Source organism: Balaenoptera ricei, chromosome 4 (genome assembly GCF_028023285.1).
Source record: "Balaenoptera ricei isolate mBalRic1 chromosome 4, mBalRic1.hap2, whole genome shotgun sequence".
Taxonomy (NCBI): domain Eukaryota; kingdom Metazoa; phylum Chordata; class Mammalia; order Artiodactyla; family Balaenopteridae; genus Balaenoptera; species Balaenoptera ricei.
In genome coordinates, this window is record NC_082642.1 from 155756250 (window position 1) to 155769038 (window position 12789).

The following is a 12789-nucleotide window of genomic DNA, read 5'->3' on the forward strand; positions in this document are numbered from 1 at the left end:
GGTAAAGGCTTCTGTAGCTGTTCTGACCCTTGCTGTGTGTTTGCCAAAAAACCCTGTAAACAAATCCTCCTCCCGCACCCGTGCTGGTGTTTTCTGGGCTTTTCCAGCTCCGGGGAGCGCCTCCTCCTCTTCTCTCCTCCTCCGCTACCCGGGCTCCACCTCCTTCCGCCCGAGGCATCTCCCCGCAGGTCTCTGATTGGTGAGGAGCGCAGCCTTGCCTTTTAGGGACTGTTGTCGGGCTTTCAAAGTGATAAGGGAAAGGGTCCAGCGGCTGCTTATATCAACCAATCAACTGTTGTCCTGACAGATCCCCAAATATTCCCTGGCCAATGGCGGGGAGAGCCCGAGGTGCCTGGGCCGCTCCTGGGAGAGGCAGGGCTTCAGTTGAGCTGAGAGGCGGGAGCTCAGACAGCCTTGGGCCCCTGGCCAGTCCCCACCTGGCACTTATCTGTGTCACTTTCAGGATTTGTCTGACTCTGCGCTCCCTCGCAGGGGTGTGTTGGGGGGGAGTCCTCTTTGCGACTCTCAAAATGGTTATCAAAGTGTTTGTTGCTACATCATCTGGGTCCATAGCGGTAGGTGTCTGATGGAATTTGGGGGCTTTCTTCCTGTCCTATTTTCTGAATAACTCAGACTTGGAAGTAGAAGGAGCGGGTATGGCCCAGCGCTGGCTTTACATGTCTTTTTGGAGCGTGTGTAAGTAAGCCTGTGAGCCCTTTGCTTTCTGCCTTGGTTTGAATGGTGTTGAAGAAGTGTGTGTGATCTGGGACAGCTGGGTGTGGAAGGGGATTCAGGGAAGGGGGTGTGTTTGATACTAGAACTTTTAACATGTGATTTGTGTCGTGTTGTGTCGCATATATGATAGAATGGGAGGCTTTTTTTTGGTGGAATGTTTTTGCCATTCCTTCTGCAAGACTTAGACTAATTTAAAATTGCAAATAAATGACACTTTGTGTAACAATATTTGGAGCGTATGATGGGCCAGATTACTAAAACGACTCCTGGGTGTAATTACTTGTGTATGCAATGTAATCCTAACGAAAGCGTAAAGTTAGCATGTGTAATACTATTATTTGAGAATAATGATGTCACAGTGACAAGAACAAACATCTCTAAGGCTAAAGATTTAAATGCTCTAGGAATCCAAACAGACCAAAAATAGGTACTAAAAGCCAACCTCCAAAACACTGCTTTGTCTGATTTCCTTGGGACGAGGCTGGGAACCACCCATCAATCTCTCTAAGTCCAGCTTTCATTCTGTGCCTTAAGAAATAGGGGCAAGGGAGGGACTCGTTTATCCTTGGAAATGATTCAGGCTTTGATTTTAGGCTTGAACCTGCAGTGTCTATCTGAGACCGACATTTCGACCAGCATTTTAGCATCTAGGAGGCTGTGGAGAGAAAAGAGTTTTATTAATCCTGAGAGTTGAAGACCAGCAAAGGGGCGGTTTCCTTTTATATCTGATTCCTGGAACTTCTCGGGTTGCAGCTTGGGTTTCAGTGGTCCCTCAGCCAGGGATGATAGCCTAGACAAATGGTTGGCCCAGGGAACTGTCCTAGTGGCAGCTCCTGAATCCACCCGCGGCGCCCCCACCTCGCCCCCTCCAGCCCTGAAAGTTCACGCGGTTTCCAGAGAGGACGAGAGGAAAACGCGAGAAAAGAGCCTGGTTGTTCCTTCTGAGCACAGCTGGTGGGCAACTGTTTAGTGATCTCTCGAACATCTTTTAACAGAAAACGATGAGGAACAATTCCAAATGCAAAACTGCAAAATCTTTTGTGGCTGTTGATGACCTCAGAAACTTTTAGTTGATCTACAAAAAGCACATTTTTGGATTGTTTAGATTAAAAAAATTTTTTTTTTGTAGAAAATGGCTTTCGTGGGCTTCAAATATGCTGTTGACACTCATTGCTGGAAACTTTTACCACTAACCTGCCAATCTTCTGCCTGTTCCATAGATCAGGTCTGAGTGGCCCCATGCATCCTTCCGGAGACAATGAACAAACTGATGGATTTCTTAGGATTACTGATGTCCTACATTCTTGAAGTTTGGGAGCATGATTTAGTTAGCTTGGGGGGATCTGGAGGGGTACTGTTTATTCCAGGATCTTAGAAAATCCAAGTTCATTCTGCTGCTGTAAGCAAATGTTTTGGTGCCACTTGGGACTATGTGACCTGAGGAAAGTTATTGCACCTTGCTAAGCCTCAATTTCCTTATCTGTAAAATGAGGATAAGAATAGTACTCATCTCATAGCGTTGTCATGAGGACTTAGGAAATAAGCAAAGGGTGCCCAGCAGAGTGTCAAGTGCTTAATAAATATTATCATTATTAGTTTTTATTTATTTATTTATTTATTTATTTATTTATTTATGGCTGAGTTGGGTCTTCGTTGCTGCGCACGGGCTTTTTTCTAGTTGCGGCGAGTGGGGGCGACTCTTTGTTGCGGTGCACGGGCTTCTCATTGTGGTGGCTTCTCTTTTTGCAGAGCACCGGCTCTAGGTGCACGGGCTTCAGTAGTTGTGGCTCACGGGCTCTAGAGCACAGGCTCAGTAGTTGTGGCGCACGGGCCTAGTTGCTCTGCCGCATGTGGGATCTTCCCGGACCAGGGCTCGAACCCGTGTCCCCTGCATTGACAGGCAGACTCTTAACCACTGAGCCACCAGGGAAGTCCTATCATTATTAGTTAATGTTATAATTATCAGCTATGGTTAGTTAGTATTATAATTATTATAACTATTGGTTATTAATGTTAGTTAATATTAATCAATATTTTTGTAGTTATATTTATTAGTTAATATTAGAAGATCTGCATCTGTGATGATGTTTCAGAATTGTCTCAAGCCACATAAATGGAAGAATTTCTGTCTTATCCTAAAGAATGACAACTGATTTTTCCCACGGTGTCAGTGCTAATGATTTTTCCGGCTGGGGAATTTCACCCAGAAACTTCTTTGCAGGATGACCCCAGAGCAGCTGCCAGTACTTACGCTGTGTGTGTGGCAGTTGGTCTTTTCCACTTACTTCTTCAGTCTATATACTTTAAAAGCAGGTTCTTGCCTGTGACCTCATCAAAGAGGGCATTATGACTTCTGTTGGATGAATGAAATAAATGAAAAAGGAAAAAACCAATTGTAATCTCTTGATGAGGTTTAAGCATGCAGCTGTGTATCACATCTCTATTTTAACAGTTGATGCCAAAGCGTGGTTCTGTGTTTTACCACTTTACACACAGATTTGGGTGAAGAGACCCTGGGAGTAGGGGAGAAAGTTGTTGTATCTTCGTGGCTGACCCTCCTCTCCTCCTGAAGCCCATTGCCACAGGGGTTGGGGGACAAAAGGAGAGAGGACAGTCCTCCTTGTTTTCAAGATGCACAGCCCCTGGACCACCATCTTTAAGGACAGACCCTAATGGTGGCCCCCGGATTTCGCAATCCTTTTTCCAGTCTTGATTGAGTGTAAATATAGAGGGAAAAACATGGCTCTTGAATTAGATGGCTCTGGATGTGAACCTTGGAAAATTCTTTAATTCACTGGCACCTCAGCTTTGTTATCTTAAAATGGTGATCAGAATTCTTGCCTGGCGTGGCAATCAGGACGAGTCATGCCAGGGTGACTGACTGCACAGCTTCTCGACTTGTGGTGCAAAATGCTTTTCCATACTTTCCTCATTTCTCACCAGCACCCAGGATGAAGGCGGCGTTCTATCCATTTTGCAGATGAGGCAATGGACGGGCAGAGCTTGTGCTCAGATAGCAACCTTCCCAGCCAGGATGGAAATGTAGGTCACCTCTCACTCAAATGCAGCGTGCTTTTTACTACAATACGGTGAACTTGTTCGGAAAGGTTCCTAACTGTACAAGACAATGAACGGAACATGCCAAGCGAGTGACCCAAAGATCACTCAGATGCAGCACCGTCACCAACAGTGGCCGGTGACTTCAGGACAGAGAATGATGGTTGTTTTTTTTTTTTTAATTATTTTATTGAGGTATAGTTGATTTACAGTGTTGTGTTAATTTCTGCTGTACAGCAAAGTGATTCAGTTTTCAGGTTCTTTTCCATTATGGTTTATCACAGGATATTGAATATAGTTCCCCGTGCTCTACAGGAGGACTTCGTTGTTTTTTTTTAAAAAATTATTTATTTATTTATCTATGGCTGCGTTGGGTCTTCGTTTCTGTGCGAGGGCTTTCTCTAGTTGCGGCAAGCGGGGGCCACTCCTCATCGCGGTGCGCGGGCCTCTCACTATCGCAGCCTCTCACTATCGCAGCCTCTCACTATCGCAGCCTCTCTCGTTGCGGAGCACGGGCTCCAGACGCGCAGGCTCAGTAATTGTGGCTCACGGGCCCAGTTTTTCCGCAGCATGTGGGATCTTCCCAGACCAGGGCTTGAACCCGTGTCCCCTGCATTAGCAGGCAGACTCTCAACCACTGCGCCACCAGGGAAGCCCCAGACTTTGGTGTTGATCCATTCTCCATGTAACAGTTTGCGTCTGCTAATCCCAAACTCCCAGTCCGTCCCTCCTTCACCCCCCTCCCCCTTGGCCACCACACGTCTGTTCTCTAGGAGAATGGCACATTCTTGTGAGTCAATGTAACAGGATAGGAGGTGAAAGCACGGAGTCCTAAGCACTGGTCCGCCAGGGAATTCCCATTGTAACAGGATAAGAAAACAGAACTCTCTCAGCCTCCACTGAGGTCCCAAAGCCTCCAAGTGACACACACCCCAAGGACACTGGATCCTCCAGAGGGGCTGCCCAGAAGGACGGTGCAGCCTGTGGGACCAGCAATGGCCATGGCGCCCTGGAGAGGGGAGAGGGGGTGAGAGGTGCAGGGGGGAGTGCATCTGTGGTGAGGGCTACTGGGGTGCTGTGCACACCGCTACCCTTGAAACCATAAAGGGGGGGTGACCTTTGGGGACTGATGCCGTGTCCCTAGGGTCAGCTCAGGAGGCCACACGGAGAAAGGCTGTACTTTGTGGTGGGAGCGGCGTCTAGTAGGGACCCTTGAACAAGGACCACCGGGGTGGGGGGCGGGGGGTGCTCAGGTGGGCATCAGAGTGCAGGCAAAGGCCACGTGCCAGCCAGGTGAGCTCGTGCGCTCCCTGCTCCCCCTGTCCCTCCTCTGGGCTCATCCTAAGACCCTTCTCCAGACCCAGGCAGAAGTCAAGTGCTCCAAACAGCCAGGAGAGCCATACTCTTGACCGAGTTTGAGTTGCTGGTGTTTGGGGAGTCTGGAGGGGCAGATTTTATTTTTCTTTTCTTTATTTGGGGGCGGTGCTGAGAAATAAAATGTAGCACAATACCGTGCACCCAACAGTCAGTCAGCTTCCTGTAGACGTAATTGCTTGTCTTGAGAGGAATCATAATAAACAGATTCTTTTTTTTTTTTTACATCTTTATTGGAGTATAATTGCTCTACAATGGTGTGTTTGTTAGTTTCTGCTTTATAACAAAGTGAATCAGCTATACGTATATATATGTCCCCATATCTCTTCCCTCTGGCGTCTCCCTCCCACCATCCCTATCCCACCCCTCTAGGTGGTCACAAGGCACTGAGCTGATCTCCCTGTGCTATGCGGCTGCTTCCCACTAGCTATCTGTTTTACATTTGATAGTGTATATATGTCCCTGCCACTCTCTCACTTCGTCCCAGCTTACCCTTCCCCCTCCCCGTGTCCTCAAGTCCATTCTCTAGTAGGTCTGCATCTTTATTCCCGTCTTGCCCCTAGGTTCTTCATGACCATTTTCTTTTTTCTTTTTTTTTTTTTTAGATTCCATATATATGTCTTAGCATATGGTATTTGTTTTTCTCTTTCTGACTTACTTCACTCTGTATGACAGACTCTGGGTCCATCCACCTCACTACAAATAAGTCAATTTCATTTCTTTTTATGGCTGAGTAATATTCCATTGTATATATGTGCCACATCTTCTTTATCCATTCATCTGTCGATGGACACTTAGGTTGCTTCCATGTCCTGGCTATTGTAAACAGTGCTGCAATGAACATTGTGGTACATGACTCTTTTTGAATTATGGTTTTCTCAGGGTACATGCCCAGTAGTGGGATTGCTGGGTCGTATGGTAATTCTTTTTTTTTTTTTATAAATTTTATTTATTTATTTATTTTTATTTTTGCCTGCGTTGGGTCTTTGTTGCTGCGTGCGGGCTTTCTCTAGTTGCAGCGAGTGGGGGCTACTCTTCATTGTGGTGCATGGGCTTCTCATTGCGGTGGCTTCTCTTGTTGCGGAGCAGGGGTTCCCAGCACACAGGCTTCAGTAGTTGTGGCATGCGGGCTCAGTAGTTGTGGCTTGTGGGCTTAGTTGCTCTGTGGCATGTGGGATCTTCCTGGACCAGGGCTTGAACCTGTGTCCCCTGCATTGGCAGGCAGATTCTTAACCACTGCACCACCAGGGAAGCCCGGTAGTTCTTTTTTTAGATAATAAACAGATCCTCCTCTCCTGTTTTCTCCATCTTTCTTTGACTTCCCAGCAGAAGAAACCTAAGTCAAGACTTTGGGAAATGTTCATCTGTATAGAAACTGTGGAACAAAATGAAATCCTTTTCCATCCCACCTCAGGTCCTGAGACATGATTTTCTTTTAAAGTTCTTTTTTTAAATTGAAGTATAGTTAATTTACAATGTTGTGTTAGTTTCAAGTGTACAGCACAGTGATTCAGTTAAGTCCTGAGGCATGATTAATAGAGATGGAAATAACGCTGGTGAGGGAGTGGACCTCAGCCAGGCTGAGGCTCCCGGGAGGGTATTTGAGGGGGAAGGAAGACAGGGTTTTGGACAGAATAAAGGATGTTGCCTTCTGAATATTTAATTAAAAGTATATCTGCCTGAGTGGTTAAGAATCCGCCTGCCAATGCAGGGGACACAGGTTTGAGCCCTGGTCCAGGAAGATCTCACATGCTGTGGAGCAACTAAGCCCATGCGCCACAACTACTGAGCCTGTGCTCAAGAGCCCACAAGCCACAACTACTGAGCCCACGTGCCACAACTACTGAGCCCGTGTGCCTAGAGCCCGTGCTCTGCAACAAGAGAAGCCACTGCAATGAGAAGCCCGTGCACCGCAATGAAGAGTAGCCCCCTTTGCTGCAACTAGAGAAAGCCCGTGCACAGCAACGAAGACCCAACGCAGCCAAAAATAAATAAATAAAAAATAGATAAATTTATTAAAAAAATAAAAGAGGGCATCATTCATTCTGGGAGTGAATTCTTTGATTGAAGAGAGAAAATTGTAATTGTTTCTGGGGAAGGAGTTCTAAGCTTTCAAGATGACCACATTCACAAAGAAATGGCATTTGGTAGATACAGTCCTTGTACGTGAACCAAGGGTAGAGAAAAGGGCCCTAGGATGTTCTCTCTTAGGTGTGGCTGGCACTCTGATCTCAGTTGCAGAGCTGGGTGTGAGTGGGAAAGGAGAACAGGGTTATTTTACTGCATTACTCTTCAATATTCTGGGAGAAATATCCACCAGCTTTTCTAGCTCTTTTTCTCTCTTTCTCTTCTAATAATCTCCATGTGGGCTTTTCAGTTCCTGTATTATTTCTAAAACTACTTTTGTTCTATGTGACTCGTTCCTATTTTCATAACTGTGAATAAAGTGCCTTTTAATGTGGGTATACTTGGTATTTGAGTTTCATAGTAAATTGTCTTTTTTTCCTTCTCTCTATCATCTTTTTCTTTGTAAACAATTCTTAATTATTTTTTGGCTTTAAAGCTTAGCAGAGAATTAAAAGTATTTTGAAGGCGTCAAACAAATGCTATGATGAGAGCATTGCTATTTTTATTATGTCAATTATACATCAGTGATTTAAACATTGATGAGATTAAGATTTCAGAATTTAAATGATGACCCTGTTGATCCTATGGAATGAAGAGCTGTGATTTTATGGATTTCCTTGTTTAAATATTTAGCGATATTATTTGTGTTGTATGGTATAGTTGAAGGAAGGGCTTAATTTATGTACATATAAATAAAATGTTTTTTTACAAACTGTCTAATAGTAATCTCTCTACTCTTGACCAGATTAGGAAGAAACAGCAAGAAGTAGTGGGCTTCTTGGAAGCTAATAAAATCGATTTTAAGGAGTTTGATATTGCTGGAGATGAAGACAATCGGAGGTGGATGAGAGAGAACGTTCCTGGAGAGAAGAAACCTCAAAATGGGATTCCTTTGCCCCCACAGATATTCAACGAAGAGCAGTACTGTGGGGTGAGGTTTGATTTTTTGGAAAAGTCTTCTGCATGTGTGTTTATCAGAAGTCATTTAAAGCAGATCAATTTTGAGGCAGCATTTGAATTTTTGGACATTTTTCAGGTCATGATCTATTTCTACCATTCAGTACCTGGATGGTAGATCCATGGTGAAGGATCAATAGTTAAGACTTACAAAATGATGGAAACAATAAAATAATGATTCAGAAGTTCTTGGGATTCTTTTAGGTTCCTTATCTTGTTTTGAAGAATTGAGGTCCCTTGTTCAAGCAAAATACACATTTAGTTGGAAAGATGGTCAACCTTGCAGGGTACACATACATGCTCCCACAGGGACACTGGGTATGTTTTCAATTTTGTAAAGAATAATTTGCAAAAGTAGAGTTTGGTGTAAATAATATCTAAACAGTTTAAAAACTGTTCTGGACACCCTTCCTCCTTGTGAGGACACAGCAAGAAGATGGCCATTTATGAACCAAGAAGGGGGCTCACCAGACACTGAATCTGCTGGTCCCTTGATCTTGGACTTCCAGAACTGTGAGAAATAAATAGCTGTTGTTCATAAGCCACCCAAACACAAAAAACAAAAACTGTTCTGGACATTTAATTATAATAGCAATTTTATTTTATACATCTAGTAGTCCATTTTGCCATAAAATCACTTTTTCCTCAGAGTTTATAGATTCTGCTTAGTAAATCAAATTGTTGAAAGGAAACATTTAAAAACTCAAAGGGCTTTGGAGCATGAGAACTGGAGTTATCTTAGGGGTCATCTAAGTCTTCTAGGCCGTTTTTCAGACGCAGCAATCAGGGTTCTGGAAGGCAGAAGGAATCAATTGAAGAGCGGACTACTTTTTTTTTTAAAATTAATTAATTTATTTATTTTTGGCTGCATTGGGTCTTTGTTGCTGCACGTGGGCTTTCTCTAGTTGTGGTGAGTGGGGGCTACTCTTTGTTGCGGTGCATGGGCTTCTCATTGTGGTGGCTTCTCTTGTTGCAGAGCACGGGCTCTAGGCGTGCAGGCTTCAGTAGTTGTGGCTTGCGGGCTCTAGAGGGCAGGCTCAGTAGTTGTGGCGCACGGGCTTAGTTGTTCCATGGCATGTGGGATCTTCCTGGACCAGGGCTCAAACAGGTGTCCCCTGCATTGGCAGGTGGATTCTTAACCACTGTGCCACCAGGGAAGTCCCAGAGCTGACTACTTCTGAAGGCTGTAGCCTGGTGTAGGAATCTTCACTCACCTTCTCTTCTTGCTGCACAAAACTGTTGGTCCTTTAGCTTAGCTTCTCTTTACTGTTACGTTTGTCACCTAAAGCAGGTGTCATCAAACTATAGCCAGAGAGCCAAGGCCTGCAGCTGCCTGTTTTGGTAAAGTTTTATTGGACACATCTGCACTAATTCACTTACCTAGTGCCTATAGCTAATTTTGCATGATGGCAGAGTTGAGCAGTTGCAACAGAGACCATATGACCCACAAAGCCAGAAATATTTATGATCTGCCCATTTACAGAAAAGCTTTCGGGCCTTTTATTTGAATCATGAATTGTTTTGTTGTTGGGGGTTTGCATTAGTTTCCTAGGGCTGATGTAACAAAACATCACAAACCTGGTGGTTCTTATGGACTGTGTGTTTGTGTCCCCCCCAAATTCATATGTTGAAGTCCTAATGCCCAATGTGATGGTGTTTGGAGATGGGACCTTTGGGAGGTGATTAGGGTTAGATGAGGTGCTGAGGGTGGGGTCCCCATGATGGGATTAGTGCCCTTACAGGAAGAGGAAGAGAGAGAGAACGGTTTCTCTTTACCATGTGAACAAACAGCCAGAGGAAACTGTCTGTAAGCCAGGAAGAGAGCAGAACCCAACTATGCTGCACCCAGGATGCATTTCTGTTATTTAAGCCACCCAGCCTATGGTATTTTTTTATGGCAGCCCGAGATATTACAGTGTCTTAAAATAACAGAAATTTATTCTCTCACAGTTCTGGAGGCCAAAGTTTGAAATCAAGGTGTCAATAGTGTTGGTTTCTTCTGGAGGCTCTGAGGGAAAATCTGTTCGCTGCCTTTCTCCTGGCTTCTGGTGGCTGACAACAATCTCTGGCATCCCTTGGCTTGTTGACATATTATGCCCATCTCTGCCTCCATCTTTACATGGTCTTCTTGCAGGTCTCTTTGTGTCTTCACATGGCCTTCTTTTTTAAAAATTAATTAATTAATTAATTAACTAATTAATTTATTTATTTTTCACTGTGTTGGGTCTTCATTGCTGTGCGTGGGCTTTCTCAAGTTGCAGCGAGTGGGGGCTATTCTTCGTTGCGGTGCACAGGCTTCTCATTGCGGTGGCTTCTCTTGTTGTAGAGCACAGCCTCTAGGTGTGTGGGTTTCAGTAGTTGTGGCACACGGGCTCAGTAGTTGTGGCTCACAGGCTCTAGAGCGCAGGCTCAGTAGCTGTGGCACAGGGGCTTAGTTGATCTGCAGCATGTGGGATCTTCCCGGACCAGGGCTCGAACCCGTGTCCCCTGCACTGGCAGGTGGATTCTTAACCACTGCACCATCAGGGAAGTCCCCACATGGCCTTCTTATAAGGACAAAAATTCACTGGAATAGGGTCCATCCTAGTCCAACACGGCCTCATCATAACTAACTACATCTGTAAATATCTTTATCTCCAAATGAGGTCACTTTCTGAGGTCCTGGGTGGACATTGCTTTATAGGTGAGAGTACAGGCTGTGTGAATTTACATGGCTGTGTTAGGATTCCTCAGAGGCTTAGCTCAAAGTCTTGTGGATGTGGGAGTGTCTTCAAACAGTCTTAACGTGGCAAGCAATTATTTAGTGGAACATATGGTCCAGTCCAGCTCTCCTGGGATTGAAGCTGGGGCTTCCCAGAGTGTAGAGAGCACTTGCTCTGTGAGGTAGAGTCCCTCCCCTGCACCCCACACTCCTCTCCCCACCCCCTCCAGACCTCCTGGCCTCCGGACATCCCTCAACCCTGAGCTGAATTTTTTTTTTGAATTTGACCTTATGTTTGTTTGTTTATTTATTTATTTATTTATTTATTTATTTATTTATTTATATTTTTGGCTGCGTTGGGTCCCTGTTGCTGTGCGCGGGCTTTCTCTAGTTGTGGTGAGTGGGGGCTACTCTTGGTTGCGGTGCGCGGGCTTCTCATTGCGGTGGATTCTTTTGTTGCGGAGCATGGGTTCTAGGTGCGGGGGCTTCAGTAGTTGTGGCATGCAGGCTCAGTAGTTGTGGCTCGTGGGCTCTAGAGCGCAGGCTCAGTAGTTGTGGCGCACGGGCTTAGTTGCTCTGCGGCATGTGGGATCTTCCCTGACCAGGGCTTGAACCTGTGTCCCCTGCATTGGCAGGCAGATTCTTAACCACTGCACCACCAGGGAAGTCCCTGAGCTGAATTTTTAAGAACTGCAACTCTTCTTGGATAAAGCAAGGGAGAATAAGTTTTTTCGGGGGAGGTAGTGGTGATGAGCAATTTTTATTTTTCATAAACTTTTTTAACAATTGAAAAATTAATAGATGTGCACACGGAAAAATTAAAATGGTTCCAAAGTTGCCTGCAGTGAAGATTCTTCTCCCTTCCATTTCAGCCCCCTCTAGTTCCTTCCTCTCGGGTGGGCCAGCTTCATGGATCTGCCATCTGGGAAGTCACACCAGACCCCGCTCAAGAGAGCTCTCAGCTTGGTTTAACGCTCTACTGTTGCTGTCTTGAAAGTCATAATGATTTTTGAACAAGGGAAGCCTTGTTTTTATTTTGCACTGGGGCCTGCAAATTATGTAGCCGGTCCTGCTCTGACCAACCAATGCTGGCAATTTCTTGTTTGGCCTTCCAGGAATTTTCTATGTGCATTAACAATTGCATATCACTTAAAAATGGGGGTGTACTCTATACACTTTGTTCTTTTCACTTAATAACCATATCTCAGAGATCATTGCATAGCTGCACATACTCTTTTTTTAAAAACAGTTTCATTTTATATTGGAGTATAGTTGATTAACAATGTTGTGTTAGTTTCAGGTGTATAGCAAAGTGATTCAGTTATACATATACATGTATCTATTCTTTTTCAAATTCTTTTCCCATTTAGGTTACTACAGAATATTGAGCAGAGTTCCTTGTGCTATACAGTAGGTCCCTGTTGGTTATCTGTTTTTTTTTTTTTTTTAAATTAATTAATTAATTATTTTTTTGGCTGCGTTGGGTCTTCGTTGCTGCACAGGCTTTCTCTAGTGGCGGCGAGCGGGGGCTACTCTTCGTTGCGGTGCGTGGGCTTCTCATTGCGGTGGCTTCTCTTGTTGCGGAGCACAGGCTCTAGGCATGTGGGTTTCAGTAGTTGTGGCACGTGGGTTTCAGTAGTTGTGGTTTGTGGGCTCTAGAGCGCAGGCTCAGTAGTTGTGGCACACGGGCTTAGTTGCTCCACAGCATGTGGGATCTTCCCAGACCAGGGCTCGAACCCGTGTCCCCTGCATTGGCAGGAGGATTCTTAACCACTGAACCACCAGGGAAGTCCCTGGTTATCCATTTTAAACATAGCAGCGTGTACATGTCAACCCCA

The 12789-nt window shown here is 44.9% G+C and overlaps 1 protein-coding gene across 1 annotated transcript in view; it reads left to right on the forward strand.

The window, feature by feature from the left end:
• Positions 1-373: 373 nt before the first annotated feature.
• Positions 374-12789, forward strand: part of SH3BGR (SH3 domain binding glutamate rich protein) — a 47349-nt gene continuing 34933 nt past the window's right edge. The window contains exons 1-2 of the mRNA XM_059921579.1: positions 374-575; positions 8039-8224. Coding sequence (XP_059777562.1) covers positions 531-575; positions 8039-8224 — 231 coding nt within the window. The 5' untranslated portion in view covers positions 374-530. The remainder of the gene's footprint in view (positions 576-8038; positions 8225-12789) is intronic.